At 45.9% G+C, this 26,609-nt stretch overlaps 1 protein-coding gene across 24 annotated transcripts in view; it reads left to right on the top strand.

The window, feature by feature from the left end:
- HHAT (hedgehog acyltransferase) overlaps positions 1–26,609 on the top strand; it is a 354,036-nt gene that overhangs the window by 131,235 nt on the left and 196,192 nt on the right. For all 24 annotated transcript variants that reach the window (XR_008715105.1, XR_008715106.1, XM_055583064.1 and 21 more), the window contains one exon: positions 687–837. Coding sequence is in view for 22 of the 24 variants with exons in the window: in XM_055583064.1 (XP_055439039.1) it covers positions 687–837 (151 nt within the window). In the remaining 2 variants the exon portion in view is untranslated. The remainder of the gene's footprint in view (positions 1–686; positions 838–26,609) is intronic.

The following is a 26,609-nucleotide window of genomic DNA, read 5'->3' as shown; positions in this document are numbered from 1 at the left end:
GAAGATCCCCTGGAGGAGAGCATGGCAACCCACTCCAGTAATCTTGCCTGGACAATCCATGGAGAGAAGAGCCTGGTGGGCTACAGTCCATAGGGTCGTTAAGAGCTGGACATGACTGACGCAACTTAGCATGCATGCATGGTAACTGTATGTTTAATTATTTAAAGAATTGCCAAATATTTTCTGAAGTGGCTACATCATTTCACTTTCCTGCCAACACAGTGTATGACGGTTCCAATTTCTCCATATTTTTGCCACCCTTGTTGATCTGACTTTACACTTCTTGCCATCCTAGTGGCGAGACTAGTGGGTGTGACTTCATGTGAGGTTTTGAAAGGATTGGGGAAGGATTTTTTTCCTTTCTAATAGTTTTTAATGCTCTGTATGTGTGTGTACACACACATATTTATGACTTCAAAGTGTGCCCTTTGCTAGCATCTGTAAAAGCACAGCTGCTAAGGGGTCCTGTTGCCTGTTACAATAATAAAGTAGATTTCAGTATTTATTAATCCAAAAATCTCACCACCCAGACCGTTGTGGGAGACAGTGAAACGTGTGCATTGAGAGGAGGAAGGGGAGTGGTGGAAGACGCAGGAGCAGGTGTTGTGTTTCCTGGAACGAGCACCCTTCCCAGGAGATGGCCCCACTTCTTGTCTCTGTGTCTCACGGGTCCCTCTGTCTTTCAGGAGGCCTGGCGCTGGCCCAAGTGCTCTTCTTCTACGTGAAGTACTTGGTGCTCTTCGGTGTCCCGGCTCTGCTCATGCGCCTGGATGGACTCAGGCCTCCGCCGCTCCCTCGCTGTGTGAGCACCATGTTCAGCTTCACGGGGATGTGGAGGTCAGTTTGCCAAGGTCCTTCGGGGATGTCCGGTGGGAGGAGCCACCATCCTTTCTCTGCCCTTCACTCAAGTCGCCTTTGGCACTTAGGTTTTTTTAATCTAACAGATTGACAATCCATATTTTCTGAACCTCTCAAACATATTGTCAGGCTATGAAAAATTGGGAGATAAAGTTTCCCACCCAGTCTGTGTAAAGATGCACAAAGGGCTGTGCCTAAAGTGGTCTCTTACTAACTTGGGACATAATACATATACTGATGATTTTATTGCTGTCTGTTTTTCTTGAAAATGATGTCTTTGTATGTGAGACTATAGATTAAAAAAATAGACTTAATTTTATTTTTCTTAATACCAAAAACGTAAAAAAAAAAGAAAAAATATAGAGACTTAGTTAATAGTACAGGGCAGGCATTTACTAGCTCTCGGATCCAGAGCAACATACTTCAAATGTGAGTTTCAGTTTTTTTGTCTTTTACATGGTAATAAAAATGATAATGGTACTGATAATATTCATCTCTAAAAGTCTTTTGGAAGATTAAAGAAGCTAATACATACATATAAAGCATCTGGCACACAGTAGGTGTCTACGAACGTTAGCTTTTATCCTTCTATTACTCCTGTACTCATGCACTTTGGATAGGCGGGTGATTTTTCTGAGTGTTCTTAGTCTTCTTGATTTAGCCCCATGGATGTACAGTCAGCTTGGAGTCTCTGTTCTAAAAGATCCCTCGGCCCCCCTGCCGTTTCTGGCTGTTGCTCTCCAGATGGGCTCGCTTGCTGCTGGGTTTTATTATCGCTTCCAGTGTGGAACCAGTGGCAGGCTGGCTCTTGCAATTGCAAGCCTCATGTAAGAACCTGAGGGTGGGAACTCGCACATCTGTGGGAGGCAGTATCTGCTTGAACTGTGTTCTTTAGAAGCCTCCATTTGCCACCCCCCTCGTCCTGGCCCTGCTCAGAAAATCCATTCTGGCTCATCCAGTCTTATATTTCATCTCTGAGCTCAGTGAGTATTGCTGTCTCTAATGTTGCTCTTGCAAAAGTGGGTAGCTAACAGGCAATATCCTAGTTTTCCATCATAATTTATTACAGGGACTGAATTGATCTAAGCCTCCTTGAATGCAGTTTATTTTTGCTGCCGTCTGCTTATTTGGATTGGAAATACCATCTGATTATTGTAAAGAATATAAGTAATTTCTCTGATTTGTCTTTAATTACTTCATCGAATATCACAGGTTGCCCAGCTGTAATGGCAAATTTAGGAAAGGGGCTCTCTCTAGCCAGGGGGCCAGGAAGTGGTTTTGCTTGGAAGGTGAGCCTCATGGGAAGGCTTTATTCATTTTGACCTGTTCATGAAAGTAATTTACTGAGTAAATGGGTTGGGACCTAAGCATGACCTGGGGGTATGTCACGAGTCCCTTGTGGGCACCCAGCATGGTTCCTCGGGCTCCTTGATGTGAATGCTTGCGCTGAAGCATTTCTTGGGAAGCATGTTCTCCTAAAGAGCTTCTCCAGTGTTGGTTGGGGTAATAAATAATCTTGACTCTTGGCAGCCATGCTGGCTCTAGGCTAATTAATTATTTTTTGTCCAAGATCCTCTGTTGTGTACAAACCACTGAGGTGCAGAAAACATGTCTGCCAAGACCTTTGTCATTCTTGTTAGAAACTAGACTTGAATAGTATGGACCCTGGGTTGTTGAAACCTCTCCTCTGTATCAGTCACCATGGGCAAGAAAGTGATCATGAAAAGTTTCTCTGAGTCACTCCTTGGAGTGACGTGCATCTGAAGCAAGCTGGGTACAAGGGAATGTGCTGAAATGGCAAACACGGTCCTTCCTGGGAGTGCCCTCAACGTGTGTCCTACCTTCTTTCAGCTTGCGTGGGTGTGGATTTCCCCCATCACGTTTGCTTTAGCTTCTTAAGGGTTTTCTGATTTTCCACTTGTATTTAGAGACACTCAGGGCTTCACTCTTGGTATACAATAATTGTTCCACATGACGTTGTTGAATTTAGGAAGGGAGATGAACTCTTTCTGAGGAATTCCATGCACAGTTTAAGGCTCAGAAGAAGTAGTTTTTAACTGAGAAAAGAAGGAATAAAACTTAGAGATTCTCCTTTGCGCTCTTTCCTCCATTCTTAGTTTACCATGTTCATAGTCAGGATCTGGTCGCATAACCCTCCAGTGGTCCTGGTCCCCATTTTCTCTGACTTTTCTCCTTAAGAAGACATGTCAAGGGAAGATAAAAATTTCAATTTGTAGTTTCTATTTACATCTAATATCTCTGGGCCATCACTGAGGCATTGCTGCAGACTGGGCATTGCTCCAGCCCCTTCCTGGGTTTAGGTTCAAGTTGAATTGAGTCATGAGCAGCTGTGAAAGCTGGTGATGCAAATTATTCTGCTCCATTGTGGCCACCACTCTTAACAGTGACACAAAGGGCATGGTGGATGGGAAGTGGAGGGAAGAGGTTTAAAAACCATCTCCAGAGATTGCTTAATGGCTACCTAAGCTACTAGAAAATCCACACTGAATGAGGTTTAGAGCTGAGGATGAGAGATGGGTTTTTAGCTCCCCGTTTGAAAGGAGCCATACACATGTGGACACCATGCTGATGGACTGCGCTGTCAGTCCACTTAGCAGTGAGAGAAGACTTGAAGCTGGCAGCCTACTGTAGCAGAGGAATCTGAGCTCTACATCACACAATGGATGAAATTGGCCATCAGCTGAGAGATAATGTTCCTTGACATGATAGTTCAAATTGATCATGAAAAATTGCTATTTGCAGAGACGGCTCAAACCTGAAAGTTAGGACCTGACTGACAGATTTATTATATATATATATTTTTTTTTCCTATTTGCTCTTCTGTTTTGTGTAGTTCTTGCTCAAATATTTGCAGGCAAAACAAACCGCTAAGGGGTCTGTGTTTTCCCACTTGTGTGATTTTTCTGTGGCTGTACAGACATGAGAAATTGAGAATTTTCTGCTTAATTTTGGGGCTTCATGTTTTAATTTAGGTAGGCTGAGGTCTGTAATGAGCATCTTTTGCCAGAAGTCATTAAAGATGACACTGCGTGTCTGAGGTTCCAAATTAGAAATCTGATCATCTTCCTCTGATTTGATTTCTAGCTGTGGAAGCAAAGTGTGCAAAGTGATAGAATTTCCCGTGGTGGCTGGTGAGTTACAGGTCAATTTCAATTATCCTCGGAATTTCTCACAGCTTGCCCTCTGAATTCCCTGAATTATGATGCTCTCTGGTCTTCACAGGCAAACTCATCACTACTTATTCCAGAGGGATCTGGGTACGTTGGTGGCTACTAGGCCTTAATATATGGGGTCATCTATGAGCTGGGATGGCAGGAACCCAAGGCCCCCTTTTCAGTGGGGCTTTGAGTTGGGGCTTTCAGTGGGTCAGTAGAAGAATTTAAGTCCCGATAGCTCAGTTGTTAAAGAATCTGCCTGCAATGCAGGAGACCCTAGTTCGACTCCTGGGTCAGGAAGATCCCCTGGAGAAGGGATAGGCTACCCACTCTGGTATTCTGGCCTGGAGAATTCCATGGACTATATAATCCATGGGGTCGCAAAGAGTCAGACACGACTGAGGGAAAGTTCACATCAGCATCAGATAGAGAGTTGGTTCAGGCCTGCAGTAGATGATAAAACCAGCCACACCAACTACTGGCTTTGCTTGAGTCCTGCCTTTGAATCATGTTTAACCTCAGGTGGCAGGGCAGGATGGCAAACACGGACTTTGTGAAACACTATCTACCAGCGTGGTTGGGTGGAAAGCAGGGGAAGTGTGAACCTAAAGGAGAAAAAGATGCTTATTAACAGGTGCTGTTAATAGAGGCTCACTTTTTTTTTGAAGGTAACATAGTAACTAAGTGCTTGCTATGCCAGGTACTAGCTATGTGATTTGGGCAAATAATTAAAATTCTCCAGGTGAATCTTTGCTTCTAAAATAGAGGTAAGAATAGCACTTGCCTCACAGCAGTGAGGTGAGGGGTGATCAAGCCTGGGGTATAGTCGGTCCTCAGGAGGTGATAGCTTCTTCCTGTTTTGCGCTGGAAAATGTAGCAAAGCCAGAGGTGCCTGAGAGATGGGCAGGGCTGGGGAAGCAGCAGGCAGGGATGGGAGTGGCTGGGGAGAGGCTCTGGTCCAGCTCCGAGCCTGAGACATAACAGTTCAGAGAGGCAGAGTGTGGTGGACAAGAGACGGGCTCTGCCCTCAGTGGGTAGCTTGATCCAATCACTTTTGCCTCGGTTTCCCCAGCTGTTAAATGAGAGCCAGACTCTTTCGCTAGGTGATGGCTATGACCCCTTGCAGTTCTGTATTAGCCCCACACTGGATGGGTATGGGACCACTAGTACCCTGGTGCTGAAGTACTCTCGTGATTTAACCTCCTTATGCTTGCGTTTTCTGGGGGATTAAAATGGGGCAAACCATAGTGCTTGTCTCACTGGGGAAGTACGAGGATTAAGTGAGTTCATGTACTAAAGCAGTGAGCACAAGCAGGCACTGTAGACGTTGACATATGAGCTCATGATTGTAATCGCAGCCGTGAGGGTGATGGTGGCGCTGTGTGTTTCCTAATTTCCAAGAAAACAAAGGCCTGGGAGGCTGAGTGGTTGAGGAGGTGGACGGTGATGGCGGGCGGGGTGGTGATAATGTATGGAAGGAGTGGGTTTCAAAATGGAAGCATGGGGTCCCCAGCATCTAGACCATTGCAACCTCCCTCTCACCCTTGAGGGAGTTCTCTTTGCAAATAGTTTCCACTACTGGGCATTTGCAGGAGTCTCTGGCGGCTTAGTTGTAAAGCCTCTGCCTGCCAATGCGGGAGACGTGGGTTTGATTCCTGGGTGGGGAGGATCCCCTGGAGCAGGAAATGGCAACCCACTCCAGTATTCTTGCCTGGAGAATTCCATGGACAGAGGAGCCCAGCGGGCTATAGTCCACAGGGTCGCAAAGAGACACATCTGAGCTATTAACAACAGCTGGGCATTTGTACTACCTCATGCTTTGGGTACCTCTGTTAGTCTACCCTTCTGTCTTCTGAGTCCCATCTCCACAGACTCAGAAGACTTGTTTTCTTTCTTCTTACATTCATACTTCAATCCCTTCACCTTTTTCTCCAAATACAGACTTCTGTAAATCAAATCAGGAAGGGGACCTCAGGTTGAGGCAGATTTTAGGAACCGTCATTAGGTTTTAATTCCTGGATTTACTTTGACTTCAGAGACATATTCTCTGCACTTCTCGCTATTTTCTTCCTGTGTGGGTAGTATTTTCAGTCCACATATTACTGAGCGACCCTCAGACTTTTTAGAGTAAGGAGCACTTTGATGCAGGAAACTCCAGAGCATCTTCAGATGGAAGGCTTTTGTTGGTCACTGGTCACCAGAGCCTAGACGTGGAGCCTGGCTACCTGCATTTGAATCCTGGCTCTGTTCCCTGTTACCCAGTGACCCCTCCGTGCCTTAGCTTCCTTCTCTGGAAAGTGGAGATGTTATAATGCTCACCTCTGGGAACAGACACCCCGTGCTTATCACAGCAGCAGCCGTGTTCCATGCAGTAGCTGTCTCTTTACTTGCTCACTCTCCAGCAGACGATGAGCTTTTGAGAGCAATGATCAAATCTTGCTTTGTTTCACATTATGTCCCCAGGTCCCTCTGGGGTATCCAGCCTGTCGTGGGCACTCAGGAAATATGTGCTTCTCTGTAATTTTGGACAGTGGGTCTGAAGAGCCAGATTTTCAGATAGCTTGATCTGAATTCGGGATGGTTGCTCTGTGTCACGTGCAGTGACATGTCCTGGCTCAGGTGCATATGCATACCATGGCCACTGTCGGTACCCCGCCCTCTCGATCTCTCTGTTTTTCTCATAAAATGTGTGTACATGGCATGTCAAAATATTGTGTCTGCTTGCAGTTTTCCTGAGAGTGAATCTGCCTTGTGAGGGATGAGGGACGCATGCCTTTCTTACTTAATTACTATCATTATTTTATCAGACCTTGTGCCACATCCTTGATACCAGGTGAGGGGGAAAGGCTGCAAAACTTACAGGAAGAAAAGAGATTCCATTCAGATGTGGATATGAGAGAGGAGTCTGACAGCTGTTTGTCTTGGGAGACAGGATTCTTCCAAGGCAGGGGCTTACCGTGGCAGATGAGGACTGTGGAAGCAGGATGGGGAGGGAAGTGCTTTGACATGCCGTCGCAGTGAATACGGTTGACCCCTGAGCAGTGCAGGGGTTGGGGCACTGGCCCTCCTGATGGTTGAAAGTCCACGTATAATTTAGTCAGCCCTCTGTGATTCTGCATCTTTGGATTCAGTCACCCTTGGACCACACAGGACTGCAGTATGTACTACTGAAAGAAATCGAGTGTAAGTGGACCCACACAGTTCAAACCTATGTTGTTCAAGGGTCAGCTGTAATAGTAGGAGTAATAATAATAGTATTAATAGAAGTAAAGGCAGCTGCAGCAGCAAACTCTTAGTGCATACATCATGCCAGGCACATTTCTAAGTGCTTTTATGTATTTATTTAATCCTCACAAAACACGTATGGTATGGGTTCACTCGTCCCTGCCATTCACAAATGATGAAACTGATGGAATCGCACAGCTGAAATCCTTCAGTGACCCTGCTGGTGAGCAGTGGGGCTGGGGTTTGAACCCAAGCACGTGGCTGTGGCGTCTGTGACCGTGATCTCTGCCTTTCACTGTCCCTAGTGAGATGGAGCTGGGGTGGGTCTGGAGTGAAAGGCTTGTGTGGCAGGTTCTGGGACTCAGGGGTACCTGAGGATGATGGTGCTTCTTTACTGACTCTCTGGGAAGGGAAGGACTCCAGATTCCCCAGAGCCCTGCCTGATCTGGCCCCTGCTACTGGCTCTCATGCTCTGTATTTTGAGCGCCTGCCATGGGTCAGTCTAATGGGGACGAGGATGTGAATTTAAAGATGAATAGAATTGCATTGTGACAGATGCTGTGAAGGGGAGATCCCTGGTGCTCTTAGAACCTAAGAGGGATTTGTTCTCATTAGAAAAGCTCCTCTGCTGAGATGTGGATTGACCCCAGATCTGAAGGTTGAGGGGAAGGGGAAAGAGTATTCCAGGAGGAGGGAACGGCATGTCCAAAGGCCCTGTGGTGGGCGGCCATGGCGGTTCTCTGGCCTGAAGAAGGCCATCCCCCTGGACTCTGCAGGGGGTGAGATGAGGGGGAAGTCGGGCAGTGGCTGACCTCCCTGCACCAAAGGGGAGAGGAGACAGGGAGTCGCCATTTAACCCTGGGAAACTGCCTGAGGGACTGGTGTGGAGTGTCTGGGGCTTCTGTTCGTATGTTCCGTTCCTCCTGTTGCAAAGGGCAATCCCGAAGCAGCTGTCTCAGTGGGGGTGCGGGGGGCTTCGCCTGTGGCCGCATAGAGACTGGCTTTGTCTCCTGCATTGTCCCCTCCGGTGTCTCCCGGCCCCTGGCCTCCCTGCTGGCTGTCCTCCGCCTGTGTTTCTTTACCTTACATCAGGCTGGGTCATGTCCTCTTTGCCGACAAGGATGGAAAATTGCCCCGTATCTGCTGATCTTTAACCTTCTGGGCCCTCAGTATGATCTTATTTCTTTTTCACACCCTCCCTTCAGCAAACTAGTGTTGCTTTTTGCCCCACCTCAGTTCTGAGGATTAAATTCAAAGTGCAATTAAATTCAAAATGCAACCTACTATTTCTCTGACACATTTATAGGTATTTTGATATTTCAGTTTTACATTTGTTTGTGGTCAAGTCTCTTACTCTTTTCCTGTATAGTTCCTACCTCTGGTGATAACTGAAGAAAGTCCCGTTGACATTTATTTATTTTTGTATAAGGCAAGAAGCCTTCATTTGGGGATCCACAAGCTACTGAAAGCGTTTTTCTGTAGATTCTCAGAAACCTGCTGTCTGTAGTCTCTTCATCATGTAGCACTGGACCCTGGCACATAGTAGGCCCTCAACATCTGATATTTCCTAAATGTAAGGTGATTCCCCCGTGCCCCCCACTCCTTTCAAAGATAAAAGGGAAATTGGCTTACATGTGACGTGTGGGTCAAATTTCATTTATTCCCAATGGCTAACCTGCCATCCTGATGGCATTTATGTGCTTTTACATTAATAAAATGCTGTCTATTCCCATGTAATCTATTGCCTGTGTGGTACCTGCGGTTCTTTTTGGTGTGCCACCCACAGCATGTCTTGAAAATGTCAGCATTTCTATCTTTTCTGTATCGAGTGACTTACTGTTAGAATCCAAGAGGGAATTTGTGTTTCTTTATTGGGTCTGGTGCAGAAAAGAAAAGAGGGTGTGAGTAAAGATAACAGCTCTTTCATTCCTCCTCATTAGAAGCTAAAAACCAGCAAACCAATCAGCCACCATCACCACCACCACCACAGCACGAAAAGAAAAACTGACAGGACTTTGATTATTTCTGAGACAGCAGAATAGACAGAGGCTGTCCTCTTGCTTGCAGTGGGTGGGAAGGAGAGCGAAACTCTCATTGTGAACCATCAGTGGTGTTTGTGCAAAAGCAAAGGATAAGGCTTGAATTTGGAGCCTCCGAGGACAAGAAAGGGGCTGAGTAGGCATCATCTGGGATGGGAAGATTATGCCCACGGGGGTCTGAGTCACTGAACCTCAGATTCTCATCGCGGGACCCCCTGGAGCTGTCCCTCCATCGCTTCTCCTCTCTGTCCTCGCTGCCCATTTTGTACAATATAATGCGTCCTGCCTATGGCCTGGGCTTGGAAGGCGTGGGACCAGCTTCCTTAGCTATCAGTTGAGGGGAAACCAGGCTCTTGCTTCTTTGCCTTGAGTGAAGATTGCTCCTGGCATCCCAAATCGCCCCCCGCCCCTCCCCACCCCCCACCCCAGTGCATGTTCCCTGGGAAAATTGGTCTAAACTGTGGTCAGATTCCACATTTCTCTTGCTAGTGGACTGCAGAACAGGCCTCAAATGATAGTGTGTATCAGAATCATTCACAGGGCTTGACAGAGTAGGAGGTCACATCTAGATTCTGTTTGAGTCATTTGGGGTAGGGCCCACAAATCTGAATTTTGTCAAGCAACTAAGGAGCTTGTGTGGTGTACAGACTATACTTTGAGAAGCAGCCATCACCCTTAGCCTTAGGGAGGAATCCAGGTTCTTGCAAAGTCCTGCCTGGTCTGGCCCCGGCTACTGTCTCTCACTTTCTGTATTTTGACCACTTGCCATGTGACAGTCTAATGGGGAAAAGGGAGGTGAATTTAAAGACAAAGAGCATTGTGCTGTGACATGGTGTGAAGGGGATATCCATGGTGCTCTTTAGAACCTCATCACAGAAAGCTCCTCTGCTGAGATGTGGATCAACTTGAGATCTGAAGGTTGAGGAGGAGAGGAAAGAGTATTCCAGGAGGAGGGAAAGGCATGTCCAAAGGCCCTGTGGTAGGGGAACGCAGCAGTTCCCTCATGTACATCTGGTCTGCAGACAGCACGTGTGTGGGTATCACTGGAGATGAAGTTGGATACAGGTGGCGCCTCTGACCAAGGATGACCTTGTTGGCTCAGGGAGGAGTTTAGAATTCAAACAAGGACTGAGATTTTAGAACTTCAGCACTTTCAGCCTGGTTGAAGAGGTTTGAGCCTGTAAAGGGATAAAAAAGGATTGGCTAGAGAAGGTCAACTTCTCTTGCTAAATAAAAAAGAAAAACTAGAGAGCATATTTTACGAAGAAGAACCAAGAGAACTAGAGAACATATTTTACGAAGAAGAGCCAAGAGAGTGTTTTGAGAAAAGAGGAAGTGGTCCCCAGAGCCCAGTGCTTCTGAGAGGCTGAGGTTGATAAAGCCTTTGGGGTTTGTCAACTGGAGATTATTACTAACTTTATCAAGAAAGCTTGTTTCAGGGGAGTAAAGGGGCTGGAGGCTGGATATGAAGGGTTTCAGTGTGAGTGGGGAGGGAACCCTTGTCTGCTTACAGTCCCTCCCTCAATTCCATGTTCTGGCTCTATTGGACTATTTGCTGTCCTCCAAGGCTGTCTGAATGCAGAGTGCCAAAGAATAGCAAGGTGAGATAAGAAAGCCTTTTAAAGTGAACAATGCAGAGAAATAGAGGAAAACAGTGTACTGGGAAAGACTAGAGATCTCTTCAAAAAAATTGGAGATACCAAGGGAACATTTCATGCAAAGATGGGCTCAATAAAGGACAGAAACGGTAAGGATTTAATGGAAGCAGAAGAGATTAAGAAGAGGTGGCAAGAATACACAGAAGAGCTATATAAAAAGGTCTTAATGACCTGAATAGCACGATGATGTGGTCATTTACCTAGAGCCAGACATCCTGGAGTGTGAAGTCCAGTGGGCCTTAGGAAGCATTGCTGCAAACAAAGCTAGTGGAGGTGATGGAATTCCAGCTGAGCTACTTCAAGTCCTAAAAGATGATGCTGTTCAGGTGCTGCATTCAGTATGCCAGCAAATTTGGAAAACTCAGCAGTGGCCACAGGACTGGAAAAGGTCAGTTTTCATTCCAATCCCAAAGAAGGACAATGCCAAAGAATGCTCAAACTACTGCACAATTGTGCTCTTTTCACACGCTGGCAAGATAATGCTCAAAATCCTTCAAGCTAGGCTTCAACAGTACATAAACTGAGAATTTCCAGGTATACAAGCTATATTTAGAAAAGGTAGAGGAATCACTCCAGTATTCTTGCCTGGAGAATCCCAGGGACAGGGGAGCCTGGTGGGCTGCCGTCTATGGAGTCGCACAGAGTCGGACGCGACAGAAGCAACTTAGCAGCAGCAGCCAGAGGAATCAGAGATCAAATTGCTAACAGCCGAAGGATCATAGAGAAAGCAAGGAAATTCCAGAAAAACATCTACTTCTCCTTTGTTAACTGTGCTAAATTCTTTGACTGTGTGGATCACAACAAACTGTGGAAATTCTTCAAGAGATAAGAATACCAGACCACCTTACCTGCCTCCTGCGAAACCTGAATGCATGTCAAGAAGCACCAGTTAGAACGAGGCATGGAACAAAGGACTGGTTCCAAATTGGAAGAAGTATGTCAAGCCTCTATATTGTCACCCTGCTTATTTAACTTATATGCAGAGTAAATCATACTAAATTCTGGGCTGGATGAATCACAGTGTTTGAGCAAACTCCAGGAGATAGTGAAGGATAGGGTAACATGGTGTGTTGTAGTCCATGGGGTTGCAAAGAGTCGGACACAGCTTAGTGACCGAACAACAACAACGATATATATGAGTGTGCGTGTGCTAAGTCGCTTCAGTTGTGTCCAGCTCTGTGCGACCCTATGGATTCTAGCCTGCCAGGCTCCTCTGTCCATGGGATTCTCCAGGCAAGAATACTGGAATGGGTTGCCATGCCCTCCTTCAGGGGATCTTGCTGACCTAAGGATCAAACCCGCATCTCTTTTGTCTAACCTGCATTGGCAGTTGGGTCTTTACCCCTGGTGTCACCTGGGAGTATACGTACATATGTGTATGAGTGTAAATGTGTGTGTATATATATATAAAATTATGCACATACACAATTATAAAATACATATGTGTGTATATGTATGTGTATATGTGTCAGCTAGGGCTTTGTAAGCTATTATGCATTTTATCCGAGTCAGATAGCTTACTATTTAGGATTCTCCAGAGAAACAGAACCAGTAACATATGTAGTTGATCCTTGAATGGTGAGGTCTGTTTATATACGTATGATTTTCAATAGTAAATACTATAGTTGTAGTAAATACTACACTATCAATAGTAAATAGTACACTGTCCACAGTCGGTTGAACTCATGGATTTGGAGGGCAGACTTTAAGCTATGTGTGCATTTGTGACGGGGGCAGTGGGTTGGAGCCCCTACCCCCACAGTGTTCAAAGGTCAACTGTATATATGAGGAGATTTATTTTTTTTAGGAACTGGCTCATGTGACTGTGGAGGCTCAGAAGCCTCACCATCTGCTATCTGCATGCTGGAGGCCCAGGAAAGCTGGTGGTGCGATTTAGTCTGAGTACAAAGGCCTGCTAACCAGGAGAGCTAATGGTGTAAGTCCTGGTCCAAAGGCCCGAGAATGCGGGGCTGATGTAAGAAGTTCTGAGAATCAGTAGTGTCTGTGTCTGAGGGAAAGAGATATATGTCTCAGCTCCAGGAGACAGCGGATTCCCCCTTCCTCTGCATTTTTGTTCTATTCAGAGCCTCCATGGGTTGGGTGATGCCCCCATTCCCCTCACCCACCCTTGGTGAGATTTGTTGCTGTTGAGTCACTCAGTTGTGTCCGGCTCTTGGCTACCCCATGGACTGCAGCATGCCAGGCTCCTCTGTCCTTCACCATTTCCCAAAGCTTGCTCAAGCTCATGTCCATTGAGTTGATGATGCCATCCAACCATCTCATCCTCTGAGGGTGTATCTTCTTTACTCAGCTTACTGATTCAAGTGCTAATCTCTTGGAAACACTCTCAGGAACACACCCAGAAATAACATCTTACCAGTTATCTGGGCATCCTTTAACTCAGCCATGTTGACACAAAGTGAACCATCCCTGATAGGCAGTCATGGAAAGGATTTGAGCTGGAAGTGACACTGTGCTATGTTAGGAGACTAGTCCTTAGGGGTCAGGGCAGGAGCAGTGAGCAGGTAAGAGGATGTGGTAGTCACCCAGAGCCAGGCCTTGTCATTGTGATGCTCACAGCTTACTTTCCAGCCCCTCCCCTGCCCCTAAACCACTCCCACTTTAGGGAGCACGGCCTCAGGAGGAACTGAGAGAGAGCTGAACCTCAGGATTGCTGTACCCAGTGCTACGGGTGCCCATCTAGGTAGAGGTGGGCTCCAGGTTGAAATTGAACTAATTGAAGCTTTAGTTTCTGTGAAACAGTTTGGCAATCTGCACTGTTGGGCTTGCACATTCAAATTACTTTAAATCCAGGGCACCAAGTAATTAGAAAAGGACTCACTTCATTGTTTTTCTTAATGGAAGGTACCTACGTATTCTTACCCTTTTGACTTAACTTTTCACAGCCACAATCACAGCCCTTGAGAACCACATCTCATTCCCCTTGACAGGGAAGGGGAACGTGGCCAGATAGATTGCCTGCGTGGAGGTATTTGCAGCCAGAGTAGAGCATAGAAAGAATTCATGTCACGTTGCTGCAACGCTCACATGAATACAGAGAAGACTTTGGGTAATGCATTATTAAAGGCATGCGTGGCCTTGTATACAATTTAAGTGTGAACTTATTAGCATTTCAGGTTGATGCCTCTTTTAGATTTAATTAGGTTTCAGGCTTCAATCAATTTATTAAATGAATTTCTCCCTGCTTAAAAGGTGTAATATGTTCACAACAGTAGCCTCTCATCACTCTCTCCTCATTTCCTCATGGACTCAAGCATATCTTGACATCCCATCTTGGATTTAGAGCCTGGGGTTATTTTCCAAAGAGACCGTGTTGTTTTGTGGAGCCTCCGCATTGTCAGACATGAATGCACCTCTTGTAGATTTACCACCGGTAAATTTAACTAATGCACAAATAATAGCACTGTTGTCTGTCTCGGTGGCTGTTGTCACTGTGAGTCTTCCTACTGTTAGGTTGGCACCGAGTCCACGGACCTTTATTTCAACTCCTATGAGAAAAGCATTGAGACTGTTCAAAGAGTGGAAAATTAAATGTAATGAATCAAACCATATTAGTGATTCTCAAGATGGGCTGGAGAACTAGACCATACGATGCAGTCATTTACACTGATGGTCCACATTTGTGTGGAAAAGTACAATGAATGCCTCTCTGAGCCTCTGGAGGGTCCTAACCCCATTGTTAGTGTTGCCTGCCTGCCTGAACTTAAGTCAGCTATTGGGCCACTGAGCTGGGACTGCCTCATCTCTGAAGTAGGGCTCCTGATACTTTAGCATCCTACGGCAGGGAGGGGTCTGCTTGATTTCTAATGGTTCCTTCCAGCTTTTTGGCTTCCTTGGTGGCTCAGTGGTAAAGAATCCGCCTGCAATTCAGGAGACCTTGGTTTGATCCCTGGGTTGGGAAGATCCCCTAGAGAAGGGAAAGGCTACCCACTCCAGTATTCTAGCCTAGAGAATTCATGGACTGTATAGTCCATGGGGTCGCAAAGAGTCGGACATGACTGAGCCACATTCACTTTCACTTCCAGCTTTAGGTTTTGTGTGTGTGTGTGTGTGTACACACACCTTAGTATGGGGGCAGGGGAAATGGTATTAAAAATAGATAAGTTTCTGGCTGTGTTTAATAACTATGATCTAGACAAATAATATCTATAATACAAAGTAGAAGAAGTAATGTATTTTAGATTTCTAACAAACTAGGACCTCAGCTCCCAGAAGAAAGTTGTTTGTATTACATGTACTCTATATCTTCAAATGTATTGCATTTTGAAAGTTCAGTTGGAAAGGGGATTAAGACACAGCAACCAAAGTAGGATAAGTATAAATACACATTTCTATAGTATAAATCTCTTTCTGTAGTATAAAGATAAATCCCTTTTTACCACAGAGCAAAAGTCGTGTTCAGAATGCTGTGAATTCACAATACAGGGGAAAAAATGAGTAAAGAAGTAAAGCCCAGAGGCAAAATGGGATTGTGGCTGATAGGCAGGCTCATCTTTGAAGAGAGGGCTTATTTATTTTTTGCAAAACTCAGCATGGGGGATAGGTTATATAAGAGGTCTGTGAATTAAAAAAAATAAACTTATGATTTTCCACCTGTTTATTGTTCATATAGGAATGATAACCCCTATCATTAACTCCACGCCTGATGTCTTCCAGAGGAGATAGAGAAGTGCTGGGCTGCCATGGAGTTGCAGTTGTAGGGTTTCCTATGATCTGGAAGATTTCCACAGCCCTTCTGTCTTTTATGACTTTAAAGAGTTTGATTCTCCCTTATTTCATAGGACACTCCCCATTTAAAATTTGTCTGCTGTTTCCTTGTGAGTAGATTTAGATTGTATCCGATTTAGACATCACGTATGGAGACAGATCATGTGCAGCTGTGTCGCTGGTAATGTTAGTTTCCTTCATCCTGGAAGAGTAGACTGAACACGTCAGTAGATAATGATTAATATCCTGTATGTTGTTGTTTAGTCGCTAAGTTGTGTCCGATTCTTTTGCGACCCCATGGACTGTAGCCTGCCAGGCTGCCAGGCTTCTGTGTCCATAGGATTTCCCAGGCAAGAATACTGGAGTAGGTAGCCATTTTCTCCTCCAGGAAGTCTTCCCAACCCAGGGATCAAGCCTGCATCTCCTGCATTGGCAGGAGGGTTCTTTACCCTTAAGCCACCAGGGAAACCAAAATCTACTATGCAGTTACTACTATATGCATGCTAGGTTACTTCAGTTGTGTCCAGCTCTTCCAACCCTATGGACTGTAGCTGGCTTGGCTCCTCTGTCCATGGGATTCTCCCAGCCAGAATACTGGAACGGGTTGCCATGCCCTCTTCCAGGGGATTTCCAGACCCAGGGATTGAACCTTGCTTTGGCAGGCAGGCTCTTTACCACTGGCACCACCTGGGAGATGGAGTTACCACGATAGTTACTACATTTTTTGCCCTTGTAACTCATAAACATTCTGTGGGAGACACGTTAGTATCATACCAATATTCCACTCTTCTTCAAGACTTTCCCCCACATTTAGCATTATGTGTGATCCTTGCCCAAGCCAGTCTTTACGTGGTGGTTGTAAAAAGATGATTTTCCAACTTTGGCACTAATTAGTTAGCACTCGGCCTTCTATTGGAAACAGCAGCTTCTCCCGCATTTGTTTAACTCAGTATTATCTGTATCTGTATGGTTGCAGCACTTTCTGTTTTCCAGAGGTTTATAATTTATTACTGTACTTAATTTTTTAGTGCTCACATTGTTGCAGTCTTAGCTGGTGGGGGCCCCATCCTCCTGCCATGGACATGCTCAAATGTTTGGACAGGATACTTCCTATGTGCAAACCCTGCCTGCCATCACCTCTCCCTCTCTGGTCCCAGAAGTGTCTACTAGAACCTCAGTGTCTTGCCTCAGGTCTGGTGGCTTTGAGAAGAACAGGGAGGGAAGCAGGTATGTGAGGATGTGAGTGAGGAAAGAGAGAGAACGAAGCGGCCGGACCTCCCCCGTGCAAGAGGGGACCCAGGACGTGGAAGAGAGTGGGAATGAGGGACACACCTGTGTGCTTGACCATTAACGCAGGAACTCCTCCCTGTCGTGCACGAGGCACAGTCAGGGTCCCGGAAGATGACCACTCCGAGACTAGTTCTCTGTGGGTTCAGGATCTATAGACTTCACCAGTTGCCTCTGCTCAGAGCTACGGCCTCATCCTTGCGATCACAGATGTTTAAGAACTGGACCTATTTAATCACCTCCCTGGGTGCCCCCACCTGAACTGACATGTGGATGTCTTCCACCAGCCACTCTTCACATCCCAGGCCCACTTGGTCCATGAGATCCAGGGCTGCATGCCTTGTGTTGTTTTGTGTTTCCGGGGCCATCTCATAAACTGTGATGTTGGGCCTTAGTGTCTTTTAATGCTGCAAGAGGGAATAGAATTATGGTCTTCAGAATCCTCCCCAGCCTTAGAAGTCTCTAATTCTGAAAACCGAGGTAGGAATTTTATATGCTTGAATTGATGTTGTCACATATCTGTCCTTCCCCCTCAGCCCTACAGATTCTGCTCTTGGGTCAAGCAAAATACACACTTAACAAGGTTGCCTTCTTTTGTAATGTCTTGTTCTCCAAATTATCCCTGATGATAGAAGTATAATCAGGATGTTAATTAATGCATTTGCAGGCTGTAACGTAGATATGTATAGGCACAAAGTATTCTCGTAAGAAGGGAAATGGATTTCCGTAACAGTCTGTGAAAGGGCACATTTCTGAATTCCTCTGAAGGCTACATTAAGTTAACACTTACCGTAATGAAGCCACTCCAATCAGCTTCTCATTTCTTCTTCGCTCATTTTGAAGGATTGTTCTGGAGATGATGAAAGTGCTATTCACGTTACTAATAATCAGAGCTTTTGTCTGGAGATTGGGTGCTCTTCCTGGTTCTCTGACCATCTGCAGCCCTGTGTCCTGATCTGCTAGATGATGGAGAGCTGGCAGAGGGTGTGTCCATTCAGGGGACAGTCAGGGTCCACCCACAGACCCTCAGTGTGGGAGAGGAACAGCGGTATATCAATGTCATACACCCAAATATCACACCTGCTTCTGAGGCGGTTAAGCATAGCGGATTTGTCCCAGCACTCTTTCTGTAGTTTGTGTGCTTAAGAAGTTAGGGACTTCTGCAAACTCAGGAGTCAAGAGTATCCAGCTCAGAAGTCAGTGTCATCTAAGAGCAAGCCTCTTGGTTCTCTTCTTGTTGGCGTCAGTGACAAGACAGCAAGTGTCCCCTTCTACATGTCATTAAATCCTGTACCAGCTTGTGGCCTAAAGTAAACCTTGATTTACTCTTCATACTGTGGCTTTGAAAACCTCATCAGCTCTTTTTCAAAAGGAGGTGGAAATCTGCCCCTGAAGAAGATGAAAAGGAGCAGTAACAAAGCCCCCCAGTCCCTCTTAACCTAGAGCCATGTTATTATTTTACATTGTTTACATTGACTGTGCTTCATGCCTGTGATGGGATCTTTCAGGTTTCACTCCCAAGAAGTCCAGACCTTGGGGCAAAGGGTGGGAGAAGTCAGAACAGAACGGAGGCTGCCGTGCATCTGAGTGGCTGTAGGAGAGCCTGAGACTCAGCTAGACGGCAGCGCAGCAGGTGTGGATGGCAGGAGGAGCTCAGGACCAAGGATGAGAGCGCTGGGCTTTGCAAAACTGGGAGGGTGTGGTGCTGGCTACGTATGCCCAGGATCAGTGTAGACTCAGAAATAATGGAAAGCAACCAAGAAGGCTTTTTCCCAATGGAAGAAGGTAGACACAGTTTCCTGAAGAGCCACACAACACCTCTTTGAGTTTCTTCCTGGACTTCAAAGGGAGTAATCTGTCGGGCATCCAGAGGAAAGACAGGGATCAGGAGTGTTCTGAGGGAAGGTTTGTGGAGGTCGCCCAGAGCACCATCCTCCTCCACGCTTGCTTCGACGACTGGGAAGGATGGATGTGTTTCATTGTGATGAGCTGCAAGGGATGGGTCGTGAACAGTTTGGAACAGGGGTGCAGAGTTGCTAGAGAACTGGACATTGCAGGAGTTTGTAATCCAGAGGGACACCTGTAAAAGTCACTGGGCTCTTCCTTCCTTTCTTCTGGGCTTCCTCTAAACCTTCTGTATCACACATTGCCTCATCTTCTTCAGGTCTTGACTCAGGGGTCATCTTCAAAGTGAGACTCACCCTGACCATCCCCACCCATCTCCCTTACCCGCCTTTACTCTTTCTGTTGCTCCAGTATTCACTAGCCCCTAACATGCTATGCTATGCTATGCTATGCTATGCTATGCTATGCTAAGTCACTTCAGTCGTGTCGGACTCTGTGTGACCCCATAGACAGCAGCCCACCAGGTTCCCCCGTCCCTGGGATTCTCCAGGCAAGAACACTGGAGTGGGCTGCCATTTCCTTCTCCAATGCATGAAAGTGAAAAGTGAAAGTGAAGTCGCTCAGTCATGTCTGACTCTTAGCGACCCCATGGATTGCAGACTAACAGGCTCCTCCATCCATGGGATTTTCCAAGCAAGAGTACTGGAGTGGGGTGCCATTGCCTTCTCCGTAACATGCTATAGTTACGTGTAATGTGTGTTGATTATTGTGTCTCTCTCTCCTTGATGGAACAGGAGCTCCATGCTTGTCTGTGTTGTTCACCAGTGCCTTCCATGGGCCCAAGCAATGCCTGGCACCTAGTATGTGTTCATTTATTACTTGTTCAATGGGTGAATGAAATGACTAAGATAGAAAACATTCACAGAGAGCCAAGAAGCTGAATAAGATCCTGATTTGTGTTGTTGTTTATTTGCTCAGTTGTGTCCGAGTCTTTGCAGCCCTGTGGACTGTAGCCTGCCAGGCTCCTCTGTCCATGGGATTTCCCAGGCAAGAATACTAGAGTGGGTTGCCATTTCCTTCTCCAGGGGATCTTCCTGATGCAGGGATCAAACCCTTGTCTCTTGCATTGGAGGCAGATTCTTTACTGCTGAGCCATTCAGGAAGCCCAAGGATCCTGCTGCTGCTGCTGCTAAGTCATTTCAGTCGTGTCTGACTCTGTGCGACCCCATAGACGGCAGCCCACCAGGCTCCCCTGTCCCTGGGATTTTCCAGGCAAGAACACTGGAGTGGGTTGCCTTTTCCTTCTCCAGTGCATGAAAGTGAAAAGTGAAAGTGAAGTCGCTCAGTCACGTCCGACTTGTTGTGACCCCATGGACTGCAGCCTACCGGGCTCCTCCGTCCATGGGATTTTCCAGGCAAGAGTACTGGAGTGGGGTGCCATCACCTTCTCCACCAAGGATCCTGGAGGAATACTATTATCAAGATTGGTGTAAGACTGGTATAAGATGGAAAGGGAATTTCCATAAGCAAAGATGGACAACAAAAGCAATGCTTTCATGAATGGTTTACCATAAATTCTAGCGACTGTTTTCCACCAGTGGGTGCTTGTTCACTCAAGCCTCAATCTCTTTGATTTAAAAAAGGCATTACTTTGATTTTATTCATTTCTGGTACAACTGAACTTGAATACGTTATTTCTTTCAAATATGACAGTTTTGCAAAAAGGTTGTGTTACTGCTGGAAATAGTTTTCTGCTGGCCCTAAAAAGCCAAATGGAGGAAGTGGGGAGGTTGGTGAAGCTGGAGGGAAGGTAGTGGAGGAGCAGAGAAGGAGCCCAGGCCTCGGGCTGAGCTGGGATTCTTTAGAAGGAACCGCCGAGGAGTTGCTCGGAGGCCCTGTCGATGTACCTGCATAATTGCTCTCCATAATTAAATACAGACATGCTGTGTAAACACTGATTAAAGTCTTCGTGAGAGAGAAGCAGGCCTAATTTGAGGATCTGATTTTGTGCTCCTTGACTGGTGTTTATAATTGTCCCCATAACATTATTTCATTTGTTCTCAGCCTCCTCAAGTTTTGTTGTTGTTGTTGTTGTTGTTGTTTTTGGCAGTTCTTCCTGGCCACGGTCTCTTTTTGTAATGTTCTTTGTCTACTCCATCGCAGTTGGTGTTCAGTATAGTCCTGGTGACTGTCAGCTGCTGTGTTTCATTCTTATTTGGAGCTTATAAAGCTGAGGTTATAGATCAGGTGTCCTCAGTTCAGTTCAGTTCAGTTCAGTCGCTCAGTCGTGTCCAACTCTTTGCGACCCCATGAATCGCAGCACACCAGGCCTCCCTGTCCATCACCAACTCCCGGAGTTCACTCAGACTCACGTCCATCGAGTCAGTGATGCCATCCAGCCATCTCATCCTCTGTCGTCCCCTTCTCCTCCTGCCCCCAATCCCTCCCAGCATCGGAGTCTTTTCCAATGAGTCAACTCTTCGCATGAGGTGGCCAAAGTACTGGAGTTCCAGCTTTAGCATCATTCCCTCCAAAGAAATCCCATGGCTGGTCTCCTTTAGAATGGACTGGTTGGATCTCCTTGCAGTCCAAGGGACTCTCAAGAGTCTTCTCCAACACCACAGTTCAAAAGCATCAATTCTTTGGCGCTCAGCCTTCTTCACAGTCCAACTCTCACATCTGTACATGACCACTGGAAAAACCATAGCCTTGACTAGACAGACCTTTGTTGGCAAAGTAATGTCTCTGCTTTTCAATATGCTATCTAGGTTGGTCATAACTTTTCTTCCAAGGAGTAAGCATCTTTTAATTTCATGCTGACTACTCTGGAAAGTCCAGGAAAACTGCCTCTGACCGTACTAATCAGAGCACACACCTCTCGAATACATGCCTTGAGTTAAAGAGGGGCTCGGTGGAAAGTTCTGGATGCTTATCCCACTTCAGGGGTTTCCCAGGTGGCTATCCCACTCCCAAGGATTTGCCCCCACTGGTCTGTAGTGCTCCCTTTGGGAAGGTCATTATTATCACACACTGTTATTTCAAATGAACTGAGTGGGCTTATCTGTAGGAGGCATAGTCCTTAAACATTTTCCCATGTCCTAGCATAAAGCTATGAACCACCAATCACTGAGATAAGGAAACAAAGAATCTTATGAGCCCGTTTTATTTATTTCTTTTTATTTTTGAAATTTGATTGCAGTTGATTTACAGTGTTGTGTTCCTTTATGCTGTACAGCAAAGTGGCTCACTTATGCACGTGTGTGTTCTTTGTCGTGCTGTTTTCCATTATGGTTTATTACAGGGTGTTGAATATAGCTCCCTGTTCTGCACAGTGGGACCTTGTTGTTTATCCATCCTGTATATACTAGTTTGCATCTGCTAATCCCAAACTCTCAAGTCCTTCTCTCCTTCTCCCATCTCCCCCTTGGCAACCACAAGTCTGTTCCTTATGAACCTATTTTAGAAAGAACACCAACTTGACAAAATGTCAAGTCCATGATGTATCTGAAGCACACCGTTCTGAGATCTGGTGATCAGTCAAGACGCCCCGAAATCAGCCCAGGTTTGGCATCTGAGCTTGGCTTCCTGAAATCTGATAAGGAAGCGGACTCTGGGCTCAGAGACTATCAGGCCTTCAAGTTACACTGTGCCTCAATGAAGTGATGAGCCAAGTAATGTTTTAGAAGAAGGGGAGACAAATAGATTTGTTAAATTAGAAAAGAAGTAGGCTTTAACATATTCTAAAGACTGAAAAATGGTAAAGAATCTGCCCACAATGCAGGAAACTTGTATGAGACATGGGTTCGATTCCTTGGTCAGGAAGATCCCCTGGAGGAGGAAATGGCAACCCACTCCAGTATTGTTGCCTGGGAGATCCCATGGACAGAGGAGCCTGGTGGGCTACAGTCCATGGGTGTTCAGGTCTTTTAATGGACAGGAACCTGGTGATCTGGAGTCGACCGATAAGAAAGTAAAGGAGAAAGAAAGAGGCTGATATTCCTTGGTTTATGCAGAAAGCCAGTAAAGCCCCTGGCACGGGGCTTGCTCTGTTCATGGAGGCCTCATGCGCCCTCTCAAGGGGGGTGAAGGCACAGAGCACCTTCTCAAGAGGGTCTTAGAAGCCAGGGCAGGAAAGTGAACCAAGAGGACCTCTGTGCTCCAGGGGATCAGCCTGAAAAAGAGAGAGAGGGAGAGAGAGAGAGAAAGAGAGAGAGAGAAAGCAAGACACAGGGACCAAAGCTCTGATGGAGCAGAGGTGTTTTACTCAGCATGGTGTAGGTATTTATACTGTCTTACAAGATAGCTATTTTCAGCAGAGATAAAATCAAAACTTACAAGGAAACATGAGGTCATCCATATGAAAGAGAGAGGGTTGTAAATAATCACTTTTACCATAAGGTTCATAAAAAGGAAGAGGGTACTTATCACCATATAGAAAAACTAATGAAGGAAATGCCTGGATTCCTCAGCCCCCGGGATTAATTCCTGAATATTCAGGAATTAATAAGGAACAGAGGATTCCTGACAGATCCAAAACAGCACGCAAGAAGCCTCCTGTTAAATGTTTCCTGACACATGGGGTTGCAAACAGTCGGACATGACTGAGCAACTAAACAGCAACAATAACAACAGCAGAGAAAGAAAAATGTATCTCTGAGCATCTCAGATAAATTTCAGTTGCCTGCCGATACTCTGCCAGAAGGAAGGACCACAAATTTAAGTGACGAGGATGTGTCTTTACTGATTCTCTTGAGCCGCCTTCATTTGGCCTTGAGACACCCTTAGTTAGTGTCGGCTCCCAGGAGAATTTGCTAGAACAGATCCCCTCTGGTCATGGAAAATGAGGCTCAAATTCCAAATCTGAGAACGTTTATGTTCACCCAAGAGGTGGTATTCTAGCTGAATCAGATGCCTCATAAAAGTTCCCAGGTTTGACATGCCTCTGTGTCCTCAGGCAAAAGTCTGTAATGAGATTATTAGTCAGAACTCATCTTCTCACAAAGGGGATGAAACAGGGCCCACAGACCTGACGGTGGCATTCTCCTAGAATTGAAGTTGCGGTCTGTGGCATTTAACCTGGGCATCATGTTTTAATTTTTCTCAAGTTCAAGCTCAGAAATAGGCAAAGATGGTGAAGACGTTGATCTCCTAAGAAAAACGTTCCACAGGAGAGATTTTTTTTTTACTTTCGATTTAGAAGAATACTTAAATTTTTTCACACCAGAGACAAAAACAAAACAAAAGCACATTGCAAGGGGCACCAGGCAAAACCCAGAAATTGCCTAAAGAAAAAGTTGAGAAGAGCCAACGTGTGTTTAAGTTTCTCCATTATGTAACCATCTCATGTAACCTACCCAAAGACACCAGTTTTTTATGAGGTTAAATGAAGCCCTTGGTTGGACATGGGAAGCGATGGAAGAGGGTGTTTTCTTTATGCGCTGCCAAGCCTGGCCCAGGCCCCTCAGGCCGTTCTCAGCAGGACCACCACCATCCCTCAGAACTGGCCTCCCCACCGCTTCTGTTCCCTCACGGATGCCAGGGTGGGATCTTCATAGAAAGGGAATCACTGGTCGGTCATTCCTTTGCTTAACCATGTTCAATGGCTGCCTCACGCCCTTAGGATCAACTGCAAACTCCTCTGATGTGCAGGCTTATTGAGAGGCGGTGTAAAGGTGAGGTTACCGCTGTGGGCTTGGAGCCCCCTGGCCTAGGATTTGCCTCTGTTGCTTCCCAGCTGAGACCCCCCTCAGGCCAGCTGTTTGTCTCCTGGGGCTTCTACTGCCTCAACTGTAAAATGCAGAAGATACTAATAATAGAATCCTTCAGGGATGTAGTGAAGACTAAATTAGTTTTAACACATGCCGATCACACAATAAACAGTATCATGATGCCTGTTTATACTCTATTCTCAGTTTGCCTGTGCCCCTCGTTTGTACCAAGGAAGCAGATTCCTTCCCCACCTCCATTCACCTACTGGGACATATTTCCTTTGGTCTCTTGTTTCTGTAAGCTGCCTCCTTTTTCTGGAATGTCGCCATACACACACTCTCGTACACATTTATCCACATCCTCTGCGCTCACCTACTACATCCTCTAGCTAACTCTTCAACCTCCAAAGCTCGGCTCCTTTACTCTGATCAGCCCACCTGGGTACTGCTTGCATCTTCTTGACTCCACTCCTCCAGGTTTTCCTTTAAATGTACCATTTATCACATAATACAGTGAGGGCCTGTTCACAATGAGGTCTTACTGCTCTTATCTTTGTGAAAGAGGGATTTGTCTTGCTCACATCTGCATACTCACTGTCTGAACACTATGTGCTCATAAAGGCTGGCTGGCTGGATGGTTGGTTGGAGGTTACTAATGGAATCTGATCTGTTGATAGGAAAGTTCCCAGGACAGCCCATTTCAGTTCAGTTCAGTTCAGTCGCTCAGTCGTGTCTGACTCTTTGCGACCCCATGAATCGCAGCACACCAGGCCTCCCTGTCCATCACCAACTCCCAGAGTTTACTTAAACTCATGTCCATTGAGTCGGTGATGCCATCCAGCCATCTCATCCTCTGTCGTCCCCTTCTCCTCCTGCCCCCAATCCCTCCCACCATCAGAGTCTTTTCCAATGAGTCAACTCTTCGCATGAGGTGGTCAAAGTATTAGAGTTTCAGCTTTAGCATGAGTCCTTCTAATGAACAACCCAGGACTGATCTCCAGAACGGACTGGTTGGATCTCCTTGCAGTCCAAGGAACTCTCAAGAGTCTTCTCCAACACCATAGTTCAAAAGCATCAATTCTTCAGCGCTCGGCTTTCTTTATAGTCCAACTCTCACATCCATACATGACCACTGGAAAAACCATAGACTTGACTAGACGGACCTTTGTTGACAAAGTAATGTCTCTGCTTTTGAATATGCTATCTAGATTGGTCATAACTTTCCTTCCAAAGAGTAAGCGTCTTTTAATTTCATGGCTGCAATCACCATCTGCAGTGATTTTGGAGCCCAGCAAAATAAAGTCTGACACTGTTTCCACTGTTTCCCCATCTATTTGCCATGAAGTGATGGGACGGGATGCCATGATCTTAGTTTTCTGAATGTTGAGCTTTAAGCCAACTTTTCCACTCTCCTCTTTCACTTTCATCAAGAGGCTTTTTAGTTCCTCTTCACTTTCTGCCATAAGGGTGGTGTCATCTGCATATCTGAGGCTATTGATCTTTCTCCTGGCAATCTTGATTCCAGCTTGTGCTTCTTCCAGCCCAGTGTTTCTCATGATGTACTCTGCATATAAGTTAAATAAGCTGCTGCTGCTGCTAAGTCGCTTCAGTCGTGTCCGACTCTGTGTGACCCCATAGACGGCAGCCCACCAAGCTCCCCTGTCCCTGGGATTCTCTAGGCAAGAACACTGGAGTGGGTTGCCATTTCCTTCTCCAATGCATGAAAGTGAAAAGTGAAAGTGAAGTTGCTCAGTTGTGTCCGACTCTTCGCGACCCCATGGACTGCAGCCTACCAGGCTCCTCCGTCCATGGGATTTTCTAGGCAAGAGTACTGGAGTGGGGTGCCATTGCCTTCTCCAAAGTTAAATAAGCAGGGTGACAATATACAGCCTTGACGTACTTCCTTTCCTATTTGGAACCAGTCTGTTGTTCCATGTCCAGTTCTAACTGTTGCTTCCTGAATGTTAGGTCCATGAATCAAGGCAAATTGGAAGTAGTCTAACAGGAGATGGCAAGAGTGAACATCGACATTCTAGGAATCAGCGAACTAAAATGGACTGGAATGGGTGAATTTAACTCAGATGA

This window comes from Bubalus kerabau, chromosome 5, assembly GCF_029407905.1.
Source record: "Bubalus kerabau isolate K-KA32 ecotype Philippines breed swamp buffalo chromosome 5, PCC_UOA_SB_1v2, whole genome shotgun sequence".
In the NCBI taxonomy this organism is placed as follows: Eukaryota; Metazoa; Chordata; class Mammalia; order Artiodactyla; family Bovidae; genus Bubalus; species Bubalus kerabau.
The sequence above is the reverse complement of the archived record's forward strand: the minus strand, read 5'-3'. Positions and strand labels throughout refer to the sequence as shown.